This window comes from Pavona decussata, unplaced genomic scaffold, assembly GCF_977016875.1.
Source record: "Pavona decussata unplaced genomic scaffold, jaPavDecu1.1 SCAFFOLD_156, whole genome shotgun sequence".
Classification (NCBI taxonomy): domain Eukaryota; kingdom Metazoa; phylum Cnidaria; class Anthozoa; order Scleractinia; family Agariciidae; genus Pavona; species Pavona decussata.
Window position 1 is genome coordinate 3176885 of NW_028145568.1, and position 19271 is coordinate 3196155.

Consider the following 19271-nt stretch of genomic DNA (forward strand, 5'->3'; position numbering starts at 1 on the left):
CATGCCTTTGAACAATCCAAAGTAACGTCTTTAGCTAAAATCGAGTCAGATATTGCGATAGTCGACAAGCCAAGAATGGTGAATAAACTGAACGCATAGGCCGGAAGTCCGAGAAGCACGACTGCTGACCGGATGTAACACAATGTCATGGGATGTAACACCGGATGTAAGTGTAATGATATCCTCTTGAAATGGGGTTGTTTCACAATGGCAATGGTGAAAAAAGCCAAAACAAAAAAAGAAGAAAACGGAATAACCGAATGAAAACAAAAACAAAGGAAATGAAGCTGAACTGAAACTTGGGTGAAAATTGAACGCATGATACACATGACACACAACAGCTGCACCCCCCCACCCCCCCCCCCCCAAAAAAAAATTGCTTTTTAGACTGTGAAAATGCAATTACAAATTCAGTTATGATAAACTATTCGTGACAAGAGAATGAAAAATTCGCGCGTGAAATGTTACATTTATTTACCTACACGGCAAAGAATAAGATCCATTTCGTCGCTAATTTCATCACGGTTTATACTAAGTCCGTAGGCTTGCACGTGCCTGAAAATATCCCTTTGACATTCACTGAGTTTTATATTGTTTTCACCGCTTTCACAAACGTCCCTTTCGGGATTTGAAAGAGAACAACTTTCCATTGTCCCGACCAGGATATTTTCCTTCGCACGACGATATGCAAATTTCCCTTACAGTGTTTTTGATCGACGGCACAAATTTACTTCCGGTCACCCCTCTCCCCACCAAAAAAAAAAAACAACAGCAAAAAATAAATAAATAAATAAACAAACCGAAAGAATGCCAAAATTTGGGTAGGTATTAGGTACTGAATGTGAAAATTTATCGCCTTGGAGAGGACTTATTTATTTCTGGAGGAGAGGTGGGTCAAAAATTCCAACTTCGTATCTTCTAATGTGTACGTTTATGCCCCAGATCAGCGATATATCTTACATGCAGGCCATCCTTATAACAACCAATAAGCAATGAATTAAAAAAAAAAAAAAAAAAACCTAGGAAACATGGGCGGCTTATGTGGTTGCGTAAAACGATAAGTAAAGCACTTTTATTCTGTCCTCTTTATTCACCACTGTAAAACAGTGATAAAAGCGGATCAAAAGTCGTCCTTTTGTCCCTCTATCAATGATATATTGTACCAAAAATATCTAAAGAAGAGATAATGCCATTGCGACAATGTCGCTTTAGCTAAAGCTACAAAAACAAACAAACAAAAAAAGCGCGTATATCACATTTAAAAGTACATCCGGTCAGCAGTTTTGCTGCTTGCATTTCCGGTCTACATACGTTTGGTCGTAAACAGGTCGTAAACAACGATTTCTTCGCTTCTCAAACATGCACCACGGAATGTACGGCTCGATTTAGGCAACTGCTTTATTCAGAATCGTTGCAGACATGCATTTGCTCAGCTGTGATCTTGATGCATCTATTTAACTTCCTGGATGGATTGTATTGATGAATTATTTCGATACTCGACACACGACTGTGTTTGACCTGTTCGACTGTTCTTTATTCGGGTTAATGCATCATCATCTTTGATATAAAAGTAGATGTCCGGCGAGGCTAGCCAGTTAGATTTGCCCTTTTCGCTAGAGTCTGCGCAAGATTTGGTCAAGAAAATAGTGCGAGCGAACTGAGGAGAGACCCATAATATACAACAAAAGCATCCTGAAGAAATTCCCAAAAGTTGCAAGGTAGGCTTTGTTTTAATTTATATTTCATCAAATTCGTTGGCCAAAACCGAATCAATCAAATGTAGATAACAGATAAGATGAATGACAAAAACCTCTGAAGCTGATATTCTCTATCTAAAGCCTGTTTGAGCCAAATACTGGAGACCTCAACACTTCCAATTTTGCAATTTTCTGCAACTTGCCTCGGATGTCTTCAACAGCCATGGCCAGAATATAATTTTCCCCAAATAGATTTTATAATATTTATGAACTTCGATATCTATGTAAGCTCTGCTGCTAATTTGGTTTATGTGGAAAGAGTACTTTCGGAGAAATAACGAATATGGTTGTGCTTGTTTTTCCTGCTTGTCAAATTGGCTGACAGACAACATAGTAATGCGAACATTGTCTTCTTGATTATAGAACCCAAAATACTCTAACGGCAATTTTTATAAACTGGGAGAGTGCCTCTACCATCTGTGTGAATTTCATTTGAATTAGTTCTCATGCACTCGAGAAACAGACTCGTTTATTTTTATTATTTGAGAGTGAATTTTTTGGTCAAAACATAGACCTCAGGCCGACGTGTTTGAGTGCGGTTTCCATGGCAACGACGCACCTGCCGATCCAAATATGGCTGTTTTTGTTTATCCCTCCAGGTAACCTACCTCCACACAAAAAATGAAGGGGGGTTAAAAATTTTCATTTCCAACTTTGCTTCACTTTCCTGGAGAATTGCTCTTAAAGTGTTGATTTACTTTTTATCTATCAAAGATTTAAATGATAAGCACAACATCGAGATGGAAAACGATGTGCAACTATATTAATCCAAATTGAGAGGATAAACTAGAAAAACTTGATGGCTTGCATCTTACTGATCAGTAGCTCTATTGGCGTCATACAATTATGAATAAATGCAACATTAGAATGGTTTTGTTGTAAGGGTCACATGAGACGACAACGTTCATACTAAGAAAATTTCCCAAGCTGAGAGTCAATTAAGAACATTTCAATTACGATCAAATGCTTTTAAAATGAACAGTATAAATACAGATAAAATTATTCAGGTGAAAATTTTGTCTATAATGTCTGATTAACCCAAATGTTAGGTGTAAGAAAAAATCACTAGCAAGCCGAGAAACAACAAAGACAAGGAGGCCTAGAAACACCTGGATGTGTAAACACCGTGGAAAAAGCTTAGGAATAAGTTGGAATGACCTTACAAATTAAGATAACACAGAGTCGTGTACGCTGCTGTCGCCGATGGTCTAGTCAGGTCTAACTCCTAATGCATTTGTTGTGATGCCACAAAGTTACTGATATTTTTAGTTCACCTTTTTTAACAGATGTGATGTTTAGTTTTAATAGTTTTTACGTCTTAATAGTATTTGATGTAATATATCAAACACGAGGAAGAGTGTTTCATCAGATATCCAAACACTGAGAAGTAGGTTGAAAAAACGAGGCGCAGCCGAGTTTTTTTAAACGACTTCGAGGTGTTTGGATATCTGATGAAACACACTTTCAAGTGTTTGATATGGCTTCTCAAATGATCAATAATTCTTGGAGAAATACAAGGCTAAAGTTAGCAAAATTTTATGGTAATTAGGATCACATATCAAAACCACGGTCACGGTAGTGATTTTCTTTGTTTTCTCTTGATGAATTATTAATGAGTTTGAGAAGCAATGCGCATGTGACTATATACATATAGAACATGGGCAAATACAAATTTATTATCTTTTTTTTATAAAACGTAATGACTTATTTTCAGCTGTTGGATTATTTCTTTGGTGTTAATAACCTTTTAAGTAAGAGATACTCTTATGTCCCCTGAAGATTTTTCAAAATGATATCTATTTCGTGATGGTAATTTACCTGAATGAGTCACCTGGAAGAATGCTTACTAGGGTGTGATTTGAATTTTCGCGTTGTTACAATATGACACGAAGGCGGGTTAGTCATTTGCAAATAAACGCACTTTCATCCAAGAAGGAATTCTAAACTCCCCTGAACGGGCTTCTTAGAGGGGAGGAAGGTCGGAAATTCGCAAATATTGTTAGCACCCTTGTGATTTACTGAAAAGAATTTTGTTTTTAGCATATGCAATATGATCCCGCAAAAAAAAAAAACAATCAACAAACAGAATCTAATTATCGAAGTCAATTCAAAACGGAGTTCAATGGCGCCATGAATTGTAAGATTGCGTAAAAAACGTGTATTACAAAACAATAAACCAACCTCCACTCCTCTCGCCCCCCCCCCCCCCCCCCTCACCAAACAATTTAAACAACGAAAAACTAAGCAAATCAGACTATTTGCACAAATATTTTCCTCATTTTACTCTGTTTTGTAAACCCTTGCCGAAACTCAAGTTTACAAGCCACAGACAGGGCTTCTGACATTAGGGACCTTAAGCAACCCTGGACGGCGAGCACGAGGACGGCAACCCATGACGGGGGGGAATGGGGCTAGAACGCCGTCCTTTGGCGCGCAAAGTTTAAACTTAAGCAAGCAGAAGTCGCGTCGGTCAGGTTTCGCTTCACTATGGCCTCTTTTAGGGATGCGAGAAACTTGTTAACGGCGGCGCTGTGCGATGATTTGATTTCAGAAGACGAGTATTTACTTCTTTATGATCTGAACCGTTCCAAAAACCTTGATTTGCCGTACGACGAATTTACATTTGACTTGGATGAGATGGAGAATTCAGAGTGTGTTGCCGAGTTTAGAGTAAATAAACATGACCTGCCTGCTTTAGCTGAAGCCCTTCAGATTCCAGATGTGTTCAAGTGCCGACAGCGTTCCATCAGCGATGGTATGGAAGGCCTTTGCATGCTTCTGAGGAGACTTGCTTACCCATGTCGATACTCGGATATGATAGCGCGCTTTGGAAGACCCACACCGGTACTAAGCATGATTACCAACGAGGTGATAGATTACATTTACAACAATCACAGCCACCGAATCATGCAATGGAATCCCACTATTTTACAGCCAGCGCAACTTCAAGAATACGCAAATGCAATCCACGTAAAGGGAGCGGCCCTTGATAATTGTTTTGGCTTCATAGATGGCACTGTGAGGCCAATTAGCCGACCAGGAGAACATCAGCGAATTGTATACAACGGGCATAAACGCGTGCATGGTTTGAAGTTTCAGTCTGTGGCTCTTCCAAACGGTCTGATTGCCAACATGTATGGACCCGTGGGTGAGTATCTTGTTTTAATACGATTTATCATCAAAGAAAAGCTGCATTTTCCGCAGAAACTTCCTATCGGAGAGCTATTATATGAGCCGAAGTTTGATTTTCGACGGTAACATACATAGAAAAATATAAATTGCCGGGAAAGTTATAAGTTTCCTTTTTTTTAGAGACAATTATCTTATCAACTTTGGTTTTCAGAGGGCCGAAAGCATGATGCTGGGATGCTTGCAGATTCTGGGTTGCTTCATCAGTTGCAGCTACATGCTGTATCTCCCCTCGGTCAACCCATGTGTATCTACGGAGATCCAGCATACCCTTTAAGAGTGCAACTTCAAACCCCATACAGAAATGCTATCTTGACGGCTGACATGCAAGCATTCAACACCTCCATGAGTGAAGTGAGAGTTGCAGTGGAGTGGCTGTTTGGGGACATAGTGAACTATTTCAAGTTTATAGATTACAAGAAAAACCTTAAAATTGGCCTCAGCAGTGTTGGAAAAATGTATCTAGTTTGTGCTATACTGAGAAACGCACTTACATGTCTTTACGGCAACGCTACATCTGAGTTCTTTCACCTTGATCCTCCAACACTAGCAGACTACTTTATTTGAAAAACTGTGTGAATTTGTGTACAAATTTTCAAAGCTTCAAAAGTTCTTACATGCGGTCAGATCACAATAGTAGGATCATTGTTCACAACTACAACTTCAACTGAACAGCCCATATAAAACTGTTAAGTACAACGAGCTGTACATATTAAACGACAACAAGTTTTAACGGAGACAATTTATCAGTCTGCAAGTTAATAAATGCACGGAATGTCTATTTGTTTACAAATTTAGACATAAGAAGCATCATAGCATTATTTTGCTGTTGCATCATCCTCATCATTTCCAGTTGTTGTTGTTGAATGCTTTGGAGATTTTCTTGTTCTTTCTGTTTTATTCGCAACTCCTCTTGTCGAAACTGGTAATCCCTCTGTGATTTTTCTCTTAGGAATTCTACAGTTTCTCCTCCGTTTCTTCGTGTTTTCTTAGGTTTGACAGCACAGCCCTCTTCGGCGTTCTTTCTCGTTTTCGTTTCGCTTAATTTTTCCGTCGCTCTGAGCCTTACTTCTTCCGCACTAGCTTTATCTACTTCAGCTTTTTTCTTCGTGTTCTCCTTTCCTTTCAGTTGCTCCCCTTCTGAAGCCTCCCATTTCTCATAAATTTCGTCCATGGCCTTATCAACTTCGGTATCTTCGACTTCAATGCCAGACGCCCGCTGCTCGGTTTTCAATTTTGTTTTGAACTTTGAAAGCAGAAGCTGGAAATGCTCTCGGATCGATCGCTTTGAGACTTTAAACTTTGGATCCTTGATGTTGTTGAGTCTTTCGGCTATTTCGTCCCATACCTTCCCTCTCTCCAATGTTTGAGGTTTGAATTTATAGGGCTCGCTAACTAGGATTTCTCGGCACAAAATAACATCGTGGTTTTCTGTCCACTCCATGATATTTGACCTATAAATTGAAATAAAATGAAGTTAGCGAGATAAAATCGCTCACAAATAAATTGAGCTTTTCATGTTCAAGGTTACTTAAATAATCCTATCAGCTTTGTTTTGAAAATCAGGTACATTTCGGAGAAAGCCGAGGTAAATGCCATGAAAAGAAAAGATATATTTACCCATTTTTAGCAATGGCGGGAACTTCACTTCCAGGATTCGCCATAGTCGCTGTGAATTTGCGTTTTTGCACTGGAAAGAAGAAAGAAAAAATCAATAGCTTTTGCTTATGCGACCTAATATCGGTAGTTTAGAATATAATCCAGATTAGGCTTGGAAAAGACACGGATTTCAAAGTTAACAATCAAAAACAAACTCACGTTCTCGAGACACCGCCAAACTGGTGAAAACGACCGCCGCGACGTCAGGTGGACGGCTCGACTATTATGCAAATTGCAGTCAACAACGCAATCTTGACTTCCGGTTGACCTCCTCGGGATCGCCGTCCAGGGTTGCTTAAGGTCGGTATTTCGCGCGGTCGCGGAGCCGCGAAATTCAGGTATTTCCGCGGAATCCCGCGAAATTCACAAAAAAACGCGTAATACCGCGAAATTCGTAAAAAATCCTACCAAATACATGTCGGTACAACATATTTGAAACTTATCTTGGCTACTGGGGCTGTTTACTTTCCATAAATGTAAATTTGTCTTGAAATTTCGTCACTGCCATGAGTAAACGTAACGTACCATAACTACCAGGCGTTCTTAGATTAATGTTGCGAAAAACTGGGCACAAGAAATGAGAAGACTTTTCGGTGACATTATACGAAGTGGGAAAGGAAACTGCTGTCTGTAGTAAATGCAGGCACAAGGTTTAATCGTACGAGACCAATCTCGTTCCCAGAGCCCTCGTTACCCTTGTCCAGCGGAGAGGAGAAACGAGAGACTCTGGGATAAAGCGTTTCCGGATAACAAGATCCTTGTTATGGGTTCAACTGCGCAGGCGTGAGCATCTTGACAAAATGGCGACGAATGCAGAGAAAGTATTCCACAATGGAATTGAATTTTCTGTTACAAAATTAGGAAATCCTAACATAGAATTGAAAAAGGAGCAGTACGATGCGATAAGGGCCATTTGCCTGGAGAAAAGAGACGTACTGACCGTGTTGCCAACGGGTTTTGGCAAATCGTTCTGTTATCAAGTGTTGCCTGGGATTTTTGATTTTATTCAAAGTGAAGGTAAACAAAAAGATTCGATTGTAATCGTTGTATCGCCGTTAAATGCACTGATCCGGGATCACTTGCAGAAGTTGAAAGATCGTGTGAATGTCTGTGTTTTACAAAGTACCGTGGAAGACGAAGGAGAGCAGAAGGTTACGGTCCCAAAAGGTGCAAACAAGTGTAGTTTGCTGTTTGGTCATCCCGAGGTTTTTGTGGACAACAAAACCGTAGCAAAGATGTTAAAAGGAGAGGAATTTCAGAGAAGAGTGCGAGCAATAGTCATAGATGAAGCTCATTTGGTTCTGCAATGGTATTTATATATTTTATTTCAAAAGCTGTTTCAGTGTTGATTTATCATCTTTTATTTCACTAATCAAGGCTTCAGAATAAAGTTATCATTTGACAACACATTTCTTGATTATTTTGTATTTGATATATTCTATAAAAGTGGCCCTTTTCCCCACTTGGAGGAAATCAACTAATCTAAGCTACTATTCTAAAAACGATCAATGGTGACGTGCTATATGTTGTATTGACAGTCCCTTGATGAGCAATTATTGCTTAGACACTTATTCCTTCCAGGATATTGCTATTAACTCAAATTCTAGTCCTACTGAAAAAATGTATTTGCTTTTGTGTTTGTCTTGGATAGCAAATAGAATTTGTCATTCAGGAGTTCCCTGTACTTAGTGTGATAACCCAGATGTTAGACATACCCATAATTTAACAGCTTGCAGGGGTTGTGTAATTTTGGATCTGCTTTGATAGTCTGTCTCAGCACCTGCATGAAACGCCTGCTGAAATCATCACCAGTTATTGGAATTTTTTTTAGTATAACAGTCTCTTGGTTGCACTTAAACAATCCGGCTAACAAGCCATCCTTGTGTAACCGATAATGGGTGAGGTGCATGGCTGTGAATGAACTGAAATACCTTTGTTCTAAGGTGCTCATTCAGGCCAGCTTATGGGAAGATTGGGGTTCTGTCCAATTTGTTCCCTGCAGTACCAGTTCTGGCCCTCACAGGAACTGCCACAAGAGCCACCAAGGGTGGTATAATAGATTCCCTGGGGCTCTCTGATCCAGTTATTGTTGAATCAAACTCAAACAGGGCAAACCTATATTATGCGTATCATGTTCGCCCCAATAGAGGAGATGGGAAACTTGAATCAATTTTACAACCCATTGTTGTTGAACTGAAAGCTAAAAATAATCAAATGCCACTTATCTTAATTTATGGGAATCTGGTAACTGGTGCTGAATGTTTCTTTTACTTCACCAACAGTATGGGTAATTAAAAATATCAGTACTACCCTTCTACTGCACTGCCTTTAGCAAAAAAAAAAAACCAGGCTTTTCAGCCAGTACTATGCACAGTACCCTGAGCATGAACAAAATCTAATTGTTGAAGAATTAGTGAAGGAAACATGTATCCACCGCATACTTTTTGTGACCATTGCATTCGACCTTAAGATCGACTGTAACAACATCAGACGAGTAATCCACATTGGAGTCCCCCACACAATGGAGGATTACTGCCAGGAAGGTAGGCCGGGCTGGAAGAGATGGTCTCTCAGCCAGGGCAGATATCTTTTACAACTCCTACTGAACAATATCTCCAAATCAGAAAAAGACATGTCTGATGAAATGAGGAACTTTGTGCTATAAAAACAGTGCAAAGGGAAAATGATTCTCATCAATTTTGACCATGATGTCCTCAACAATCATGATCCTGCCCATGTGCTGTGACTTTCACAGTCGTCAGTGCAGGTGTAATGACTGTGAGTTTGCACAAGCACTTGCAGACATAGTCGTTGACATTCCCCAGGAGCAACCAAGTGCTCTTCATCTTCTCCAGGATCAATCAGGTGAAGAGCTGAAGGAAACTATCTTTGATGCTGAAGTCAAGACCCAAATCAAAATGTACCTTATTCAATACCCAGTCAACCTACAACGACAACTAGGCAGGAGTACTGTAGGTAGTGTGGGTCTTTCAAGTGGATTTTCTTTTTAATTGATTGATTTAGTCCTACAACACTTAACTAACACAATTAACTTCCGTTGAAAAGGTGCAAACCATCTCACCTGTCTATAGCCATGAGATTGCTACAGATATTTTCTGTATTATTCAGAAGAACACCTCTGGCAACCTTGAATAATTATGGTAGAAATGATTGACCATGAAATTCTAATTTTAAGGCCTGACCCTTAGGCTTATATTTGTAGGACTTTATTGTGCACAGCCAGAGGGTTTGGGGGGGGGGGGGGGGGTTAAGATATGTAGCTATCTCTGACAGTCCTTGGTTGTGCTTGGCAGATTAAAAGAATGATATTGTGATATTTTTTGAGAGGGGGCTTGTAATTCAAATTTTATAGACAATTGTGAACTTGTGTGAGGATGTTTGGGTTCCATTTTAACATACAATCTTCAGCAAAACCAGTGCAGACAAACATACAGGAATGCATAGCACCTTTTGTTTAGCATGCACCCCTTTCCCCACTTGTCAATGTTGACTTAGAGGTTTAATGTAAATGTTATAGTCTAAACTGGAAATTATTAGAAACTAGTTTGATTTCTTTTTTTCTTTGTTTTTTTTTTGTCAAATATTATCATAAAATGACATAAAGGAAAACAAAATACAAGAATTTTGAGCCATTTCATTCAGGTACCTCAAAGGAAACAATATAATTATTTTTATTAAACATTCAAAATAAGTATCACTATGTGGACAGTGCATCAAAATCCTTGTCTCAAACGACTATACAAACAGTGCATAGTTAGGTGCTGGGTACTCTGTACACATCACTGCTTCATATACTAGGAATGATAACAAATCTTGCATCCGAACAAAGCTTGAACAGATAGAATTGCAGCCTGTTATTCCAATTTTTGTGTAATATCATGCATTAAGCAACATTTAACTATATGTGAGCACTGACAACAAGGATAATATAATTATTCCGTTGCTGATCAAGCTCGGTCTTACTCGTCAGAAAGTTGACATTATCAAAGTCCTTAATGTCGGTTACAATTGGCTGTGAATCATCAAGTTGGCTGGTTGGAACTCTCTCAAATGTGACAAACTGAGCGATCTAATGCATTTCAGAGTTGCGATGGTTGCGAAGAATTATGTTGGCCAGAATTCTGAAATCGAAGTTCTCAAATACAACCTTCGTCTCTTGGCCAGACTTTTGTCTTAATTATCGAGGACAGATTTAATTTTCATTCGGCCTGCTCAACGTGATCGCGTTTACCTGGCTTGGCTTCCCGTTGCTCTGCTAGAAATTTCTACAAATTCTCCGGAGAAACGCGTCGCCGTCACAATACTTTAGACCCGTTACACTCTCTATAAGACTCAATAGATTCTCACTCTCTGCTTTGGCTCCAAACAAATCAATCGGGTGGTTTGCGAAGCCAGAAATCGGACTGATCTTTTCCGCCATTTTGTTGTTTGTTCCCAGCCCCGTCAGAGCCGAAAACGGTTACGCATGCTCAGATATTCAGCCAATGAGAATGCGATCCGAAACGCTTTATCCCAGAGTCTCTCGTTTCCCGCTCCGCTGGACAAGGGTAACGAGGGCTCTGGGAACGAGATTGGTACGAGACGAGACAGAGCTGAATAACGTCTGCGCATGTCATCAATTCACGCGGGGAAACTGGGGATGACAACGTGAAACCATAGCAACAATTTGGTGAAATGGCGGAATTTTCGAAAAAAAGGAAAAGCGCCGAGGTTTTTTACCTCAGTTAAGACTTAGGTAGATCAGATAAGTTTCAAACTTTCGCTAGAGACCGACCAGTGATTTTGCTAAAACATATCTCCTGAACACAAAAGTGCCGTAACCTGAACACAAACCGAAATTTTAGCGAGAACTCAAAAGTCCGTGCCGCAAAAATGCAGCTCGTGCAGCTGGCTACGTTACATATTATGTTGATGTATGTGTTGTTCACGGAAACTTCCGGTGAGCGAACGTGTTGGTTTCATAAAAAAACCAGAACAGGCGAAGAATGCAGAGGAACAATGCGACGTTTCAATGGCGCAATGGCGAGATGTTACGGTGGTACTACGGAGGCTTGGGCATGCACTCGACACTGGACCAGAGCTAATCGAGAAGCGAATAGGTTTTGTGCATGTCCACTTCCCGTTCACTCAAATGACATCCATTCCCGTACCATACCAGAAAGGTTCCATCAAATGTTTGACCGCATCGGGCGTATGATGAGTAGCTACCGTCCTGGTTTGCGATGGTGTTGCCGTTGCAGAAATAACGCGGATGAAATATTTAAAGGCGAAAAAGATTATCTTCCTCCCGAACAGGTAAGTTTATATTGACGCGCCTGGAAATTCGTCCACACATTTGGTAGAGTAACTCTGACAAATGTCAGGTCTGGTACAAATAATATACTTTATTATTTCAGAGAACAGTCGGATCCAAATCCCACCACAGATCATCCATGCCAAAACAGGTAATAAAAAAATCACCAATATGGTAACTTTTAAAATGCCTTAATTCTTGTCAAATTTAAAATAAAAATTTATCAATTTTCAAAATAAAGCTTCTATCGTCTTTCCAGAAATCTTCTGAAGACTTTCATCAACAAACAACTGTACCTGCAACCTCAGAAAACAATTAAACAAGGACAAGGAAGAAATTCAACTTGACACAGGTAGGAAATGCATTTAAACTACAACCATTTTGTCACTATTTTTAATTTCCATCTAACAATTTATGAGCACTGGGGTTAAATATCAAAGTGAAAAAAAGTAATGCCCAGGCTTACTGAACCAAACAGTCAACTGTAATTCTTATTTCAGTCATTCATAAAAATAAGTTATTTTTCCCAGAGAGATTATATCCAGGGTTATCAGAGCAAAACAGAAAATGGGCCAGCAAAATACATGTAAAAATACTGTTTTAATCAAGCAACAGACATAATAGAAAAAGCTTCATAATACAAACAGTTGATAATTATTCACGATATACCTAAGGGCAACAATGTTTTACTACTACTAGCTCCCTCATATGAAGATCTTGTTGGCCGCTTCCAGTTGGCATTATACAGACATTACATCAATGGTGGAAAGCCAATCTATGAAGCACAAGAAATGGAACAATTTGCAAATAAACATGCTCCAACACTTTTCACATTACTTCTGAACTCCATCACCAATGGGAACAGTGCTCAGAATAAGGAGAGACATGTGCTGCAAAGAAAGAGAACAGTTGCTCTTCTGCATATAATATCATATTTTAGGTAAATATGCACAAATTAACTACATTCCAATGGCTTGAATAAAAATATAAACCTTTTTAATCATTGCTTCCGTAGTTCTCAAGAGATAGTGGTTACTATTTTTTAAATCACACTTTTCACCCAGCAGGCAAAAAAGGATTCATTAACAGTTACGTTTCATGTTACACATAGGTCACAGAAGACTGCACTCTTCCAAAAACATAGTGGACTGAATGCTCATTTAAGTGGTCTTTCACTTACTGGGCTGGCTGCAGGACCAGTAATTGGATTTTCCCAAAGTCCTAGAGCAGTGTTAAAATACAAAAGCAACCTGGCCTCAGGGCACCAAAGCTATCTGTGTGAACAGATTGCAAAAGCAGTTGAGGTACATGTAACTACAGTGCAGATACTTTGACTACTGTACATATAATCTTATCGAAAATAATGCAGGGTAAGACAATGGCTTCATGGCTAGTGCAATGGACTCCAGATGACAAGGTGCAGGTTTGAGCCTTGGCCAGGACATTGTACTTTGTTCTTCAGCTAGACACTCACCTCTGACAGTTACCTGTCTACAATTCAACTTAAACATATGTACTGGAAAACAAGCAAGAAAATTTAAAAACTAAAAAATTGTAAGATGGGAAGCATTACTCCAGGTTAATGTGTTACACAGTAATTGTGTGTCTGTGTTCAGACCCAAAGTAAACTAATATTACAGAGATACACTCCAAGAAAAGAATTAGAACTACAGTGTAAAGAAAAAAGCCAGTTTAAACAAGATTAAGCTCAATTTGTCTTCTTTGTCCCTAGATGAACTTCTTCATAATCTTGATGATTATTTGATGATTATCATAATGTCCATGCTAAAAAAGTTCCAGCCCAGCTTGTTACTTCTTGCGCAATTCACATGGCATCACGTCTGGTGGACATTCAGCAAGTACCAGCAGTGTTGCAGCCTCCAAATGTGTCTATTCACAGGCCTGTGAGGGTCAATGTCAAAGGAAAAGAATCAACTTGTTATGGTGGAATAGATGAGCAAGTCATAGGAAATAAAATGCACCAAGCACTGGTAAACATGGGGAAACCATTCATGACACAGCTCCCTCCTGCTATGCTGAAGTTAGATCCAAAAAAACTAAAAGAGTCACTACGACAATTAAGGCAAGTCTATCCTGTAAATTATAACAGAGGGGGCATAATGACTAAAAGACTATCATGAAATAATTATACTGACTACACTGACTAATATTAGTGTGAGTTACTAATAATCATAGACATCTCATCTTGTAATTTCAACACAGAGTATACAAACAGCTGAGCCGTTCAATAAGGTCTCCATTAGGCTACATGTAGATTGCAGAATACCCGGCCCACCAAATATCTTACTTGAAAAGCTGCTCCCGCAGTCCCGCAGTCGTGTTCTTCAATGCTGATCCCGCAGTCGTCGCGCTACACACGAATATACCTCGTTCTTTAATCCATGAACCGAAACAAGCAATCCATGAGCCGAAACAAGCTTAGATTTAAGTACCCATCGACTCTGAGACTGCGGGACTGCGGGAGCACTCGTTTTACTCACTTCATTTAAATATCCATCGACTCTGGGACTGCGGGAGCACTCGTTTTACTCACTTCGTTTAAATATCCATCGACTCTGGGACTGCGGGACTGCGGGAGCACTCGTTTTACTCACTTCGTTTAAATATCCATCGACTCTGGGACTGCGGGACTGCGGGAGCACTCGTTTTACTCACTTCGTTTAAATATCCATCGACTCTGGGACTGCGGGACTGCGGAAGCACTCGTTTTACTCACTTCGTTTAAATATTCATTGACTCTGGGACTGCGGGAGCACTCCTTTTTCAAGTAAGATATTTAGTGGGCCGGGTATTCTGCAATCGCTCCCTCCATTACCAACATCAAACATAAAAACAGTCTAGCTTCACACTCAAAGTTCTAAACGTAAATTTCGTTAATCGCAGCTTCTTGGTTGCTGTACAGACCCTCTGTACAGGCATGTCTGTTTCATAAAGCAACTATGCACAATAAAAGCTCAATGAAATAAACAAAATCCCTTACCTTTCAAAAGTTTCAGCGATAACGACGGCTAGAGCAATTCAACGGAGATAAATGAAGCGTCTTGGAAAGGAAAACCACTCAAAATTATATAAAAAAATCGACAAAACATTTCCATGGTCGCATGAATGATCCTTCCTTCGGAACGTGTTGCTCGAGTCGAGATTTTCGCGCCGACTGAGTCACAAGTAACGCATGCGCAGACGTTATTCAGCTCTGTCACGAGACGATCGAAGACACAACAATGTTTTGGCTTCACAAATGGATTTGAACCTTCGATCACGAACAATCTTGCCTTGTAAACTGCAGAGCAACACAAGAGACCAAGGAGAGAAAAGAAATTTATTGCATTGCTGTGTTCGGCTCTCAATTGCAGCTCAAAAAGGAGGTTAACCGGCCGGGCATTTCGGTAAAGCTTATGTTTTTCTTGTAGCTCGAAACAAGTACAATTGCCTTGAGAACTGTGTTGGATGAACTTTTGTGTTTTCTTTCTTGTCCTGAATTTTGCATCCTTCCAATATATCGCTTTTATTTCTGGAATCTTTCTTCTTGGCTTTCTTCTTTGTTTTTTGGCGAAATTTGCCCCGAAAATTCCCGCGAAATTCCCGCGAAATCGGCCGTTTTCTCCGCGAATTTGTCTCCAAAAATCCCGCAAAATTTGACTTTTTTTCCCGCGAATTATCAGAAGCCCTGCACAGAGTATTCTGAAAATGTTATTTAAGATTGAGTAATAACGCAAGCAGAGAAAAAATAGCGGTACGTTTCGTCGTTAGTCAACGATGCAAACTAACTCATGTTGTTTGCATTTTCACTCTGTTTGATTGACTATCCACCTTGGACAAGTACTAAATTAAGGACAAGGCCTTAAAATTTCCACTCTCCCAAACGGGATTCAACCATGACAATACGAACGCAATACGTTCTACTCCGCGGATTCCGATTTAAGTCTTGGCTTCCACCCTCGGTGGAAAGGAAAATGAAATTTTTGTTGGCATATCTCGACGGTATTCAGGTTGGCTTAAAGGAATGCAGTTGACAATAGAGAGATTTAGCTTCGCGTTTACGGCTAACGCCAAACGGAAAACGTCAAACCGCTGTTTGTTCTAAAACGCATAAACTTGTGTTTCTCGCACTTACTTCTCCCTTTTTCGTGTTTGCTCGATAGCTGTCGCCGAGTGGGTGGAGATAAGCTTAAACCAAAAAAGCTTCATTGTTTTTCATCAAAGAGAAAATTTAAGTCTGGCGTTTTCCGTTTGCCGTAAACGCGATGCTAAATCTCTCTATAACATAAGATGATCTTAAAACATTTTTTTTTGTGATTGGTAAAATACCTTTCAGATGTTTTTGGAATTTTTGTATTTAACATTTTGCCGTGCGTCTGTACTCTGATAACGCACAGATGACGTCAAAACGTGGTGAGAACAAAGAAGTACGCCACGAGCCGCAAGCGAGTAGCGTGACTGATGTTCTCACCACGTTTTGACGTCCAGTCCTCTGTTCGTTATCAGAGTACAGACCCACAGCAAAATGGAATCTATTTGTTTTATACAATAACCAAGACATTTCAACACATTTCGTAAGCGAGCGTCGCGTTGCCTGAGCTGAGTCAAAAACTTTCCAGCAAACTCAGTTTTAGACTACTACACACATGCAATTGTGATCTTCTAAATTAGAGTATAATCCGAAAGAATTTCACTAACAATATTTTCAAAACTAACCTTTATTCCAGAAGGAAATCCTGACCCCAAAATATTACAGCATGTAAGTCCCTTCACTGCGATTTGTAATCGATTACTCGCCATTACCGAATTTCTAACGGCGACATATTTCGAAAAATATTTGCTTCCTTTTCACGTCACAACAAAGTTCTAGGTTTTTTGTCCTAGTTGAGATCACTCTCTACGGTCTTTGTCCAACTTTTTTATTGGGCAGTTTTCCTTTCCTGCGAAAATTTGCCTGTGTTTGTTCGCTACTCGCAAAAACAGTTTGCAAAACTCTGTTGACCAGTCACTCTGGCTGGACTCTAGACTCTGATCACGTGCGCCGGTCACACCACTCGACGACGTCAATCGTGCGTCTATACTCTAATCGCACACTCTTCTAGACCAATCAAAACACGAGTTTTACACAGTTCATTGTATAAATGTGTTTTATGTTCAAGACAACGTTCTTCCTGTGTAGCTATTTTTGAACATAATTTAATCTTCAGTATGCTTTGTCACGACAGGACTCGCAAATAGATCTCTGAAGATTAGACTCCTTGTATGGTAACAACAACTTTCTGTGTGACTAATGGCAATCATGTTAAAACGTGTAAGCTGGTAAAACGTCGGTTTTCTTCTGTCTTATCTTCTAGCTTACATTGAGTGTAACATTAAAAGTTAACAATTGACTTTATTTGCAAGCCACTGCAGCTAAGATCTGAAATGCGCTTCCAAATGAAATGCCATGTGAGCGCTCCCTAAAAACTTTTAAGAATAGGGTGAAATTTCCGAATCTCAGGACGGATTCTTAATCAAGGCCTTTCGCTTTTTATTGTGTTAAATAATGGTGCAAATTCTTTAAAATCAAAACAGTTAGTTTTTTTATAAATAGGTTTTCTTTCATTAAATTCACTATTACATAATTTTGAAAAGACGAAAATCACATCGTTTTTTATGATCAGTATAGTTGCCTTGATCTTGTTAAATGTGAGATACAAGATAATCCATCATTTGAAATAACCCCCCCCCCCCCCCCACCAACTCCTTCCCGTTCAGGTTCGAAAATACATCGAGCTTCAGTGTAACATGGATATATTATAGTTTTAGATGTTGACGCTTTGTTTTGTTTCATTTAAGATCAAACATTTGAATCCAATTGCTCCAGTTACACTGTTCATACACAACGGAGAACATTGGAGTGAAAGCTCGGATTTGTGCTCGCTGAACAATAGCCAACTTGTGTCTATTGAGGATGAAATTGAAAAGGAATTGAATTTTTTTAACTCGATGGGAAACGACGAAAGAAAAGATCATGTTTATGCAGTTGTTCATATTCAGCTTGAGCAACGTAAGGTCACATTTTGCAAAGATTTGGTGGTGTAAGGAGAGAGTTTGGATGCTACACGCCCATCGCAGCATCACGTTAATGCTGGCAATTCTGAAGAATCTGATAGCGCATCTTCCGGACCTGAAAAAGAAGTGATCAACAGCGGTACGGCAGCAGACGGAGAACGGAAAACGCAAGACGGAGTTGAGAACAAGGAATACCTGTATGCAGTTGTTGACAAAGCAAAGAAGAAACGAAAACCTCCTCAGGTAATGATAAATAGTAAAAATGATATCGGGTAAACGGATCAAGTCAGGCCTTAAGCTACAGCTGTATTTTGCCCTGGTGCATGATGATGCCCTGATAATGCTGTGGATCGGCGAAAGCTCTAGCCTTTGTACAGCCGCCCCCTCCCCTGAGCGCAAAAAAGGAGATAGGAGACGTCTGCACGCAGGCTACGGAAGCTCGGAACAAAACAAACTACAGCTGTAAAGAAGGCCTCACTCGACCCGTTTACCCGTTATTCAAGATGCTACTGAAGGACCACTTTGAACAGACTTTTACAATAGTAATAACGTTTCATACTTCTAATGCGCAAATTAACATATTCGAATATCATCTAATGCCCAGTACAATGGCGACAAAAAAAAAATCGTTTGCTAAAATGATTAAAATGAGTAAAAATTCAACAAGGCAATCAAAAACAGGACCTTAATAAAACAACGTACTAACTATAAGCTTAAATATCAATTAAAACTATACAAAATAACATTATCTCACTGAGTTATAGGAAGCATAAATAAAAACTCCACAAGTGCAGGCTACCCTAAAAAGAACGCTTTTCAAACTCTTAAAATTGTCCACAACAGTACTTGTACCTCTTATACACGCTAATTTTCCGACGTTTGTCATGGTGCTGTTGACTGCTGCAGAGCAGTGTAAGGTATTGAAATACTGGACTTATCATACGCTTGGCATTTTATTTGAGAGATAGTCAAAAGATGGCAAGGTATTCCTCGGGAATTTTTGAAAGTATTCGTGCTCTTTAAAATTTTCCAGCAAATGTTCTGCAAAGTGTCACTTTGATAATTGATAGTAGACTGCAAGCAGTCCCTTTCTGGTCAGTCGAGATGGTGCGCTCACAGCGCAGCGAGACTGGAGCGAGGAGAAATAAACGAGAAGAGACTTTTTCACGCCTTTCCCCAAGCCCCCCTCCGCTCGTTTGCTCCAGTTTTTTCGCGCTCGGCTATTTCGCGCAACCTCTCGACTATCCAGAAAGGGACTGCTTGCAGTCTAAATTGATAGCAGAAACACGGAGACAAAA

At 39.7% G+C, this 19271-nt stretch overlaps 5 protein-coding genes across 7 annotated transcripts in view; 4 read left to right on the forward strand and 1 right to left on the reverse strand.

The window, feature by feature from the left end:
* Positions 1-19271, forward strand: part of LOC146465308 (macrophage mannose receptor 1-like) — a 110425-nt gene that overhangs the window by 35690 nt on the left and 55464 nt on the right. The gene's annotated exons all lie outside the window — the stretch shown is intronic.
* Positions 4206-5518, forward strand: LOC146465312 (uncharacterized). The gene is made up of 2 exons (XM_085128579.1): positions 4206-4905; positions 5101-5518. Exons 1-2 carry the CDS (start codon positions 4245-4247, stop codon positions 5511-5513), a joined length of 1074 nt encoding a protein of 357 aa, XP_084984705.1. The 5' UTR covers positions 4206-4244; the 3' UTR covers positions 5514-5518.
* Positions 5725-6908, reverse strand: LOC146465313 (uncharacterized). 2 transcript variants are annotated; one of them, XM_085128561.1, is made up of 3 exons: positions 6765-6908; positions 6567-6636; positions 5725-6400 (listed from the first exon to the last, which is right to left on the reverse strand). In XM_085128561.1, the coding sequence occupies exons 2-3, from the start codon at positions 6608-6610 to the stop codon at positions 5725-5727; spliced, it is 720 nt and encodes a 239-aa protein (XP_084984687.1). In that variant the 5' UTR covers positions 6611-6636; positions 6765-6908. The 2 variants fall into 2 exon arrangements, with proteins under 2 accessions (XP_084984687.1, XP_084984686.1); XM_085128560.1 differs by having other exon boundaries at positions 6567-6908.
* Positions 7256-12238, forward strand: LOC146465314 (uncharacterized). The gene is made up of 4 exons (XM_085128804.1): positions 7256-7279; positions 11217-11921; positions 12023-12070; positions 12179-12238. Exons 2-4 carry the CDS (start codon positions 11499-11501, stop codon positions 12236-12238), a joined length of 531 nt encoding a protein of 176 aa, XP_084984930.1. The 5' UTR covers positions 7256-7279; positions 11217-11498.
* LOC146465315 (uncharacterized) lies at positions 12241-14224 on the forward strand. The gene is made up of 3 exons (XM_085128575.1): positions 12241-12271; positions 12619-12859; positions 13031-14224. The coding sequence occupies exons 2-3, from the start codon at positions 12711-12713 to the stop codon at positions 13251-13253; spliced, it is 372 nt and encodes a 123-aa protein (XP_084984701.1). The 5' UTR covers positions 12241-12271; positions 12619-12710; the 3' UTR covers positions 13254-14224.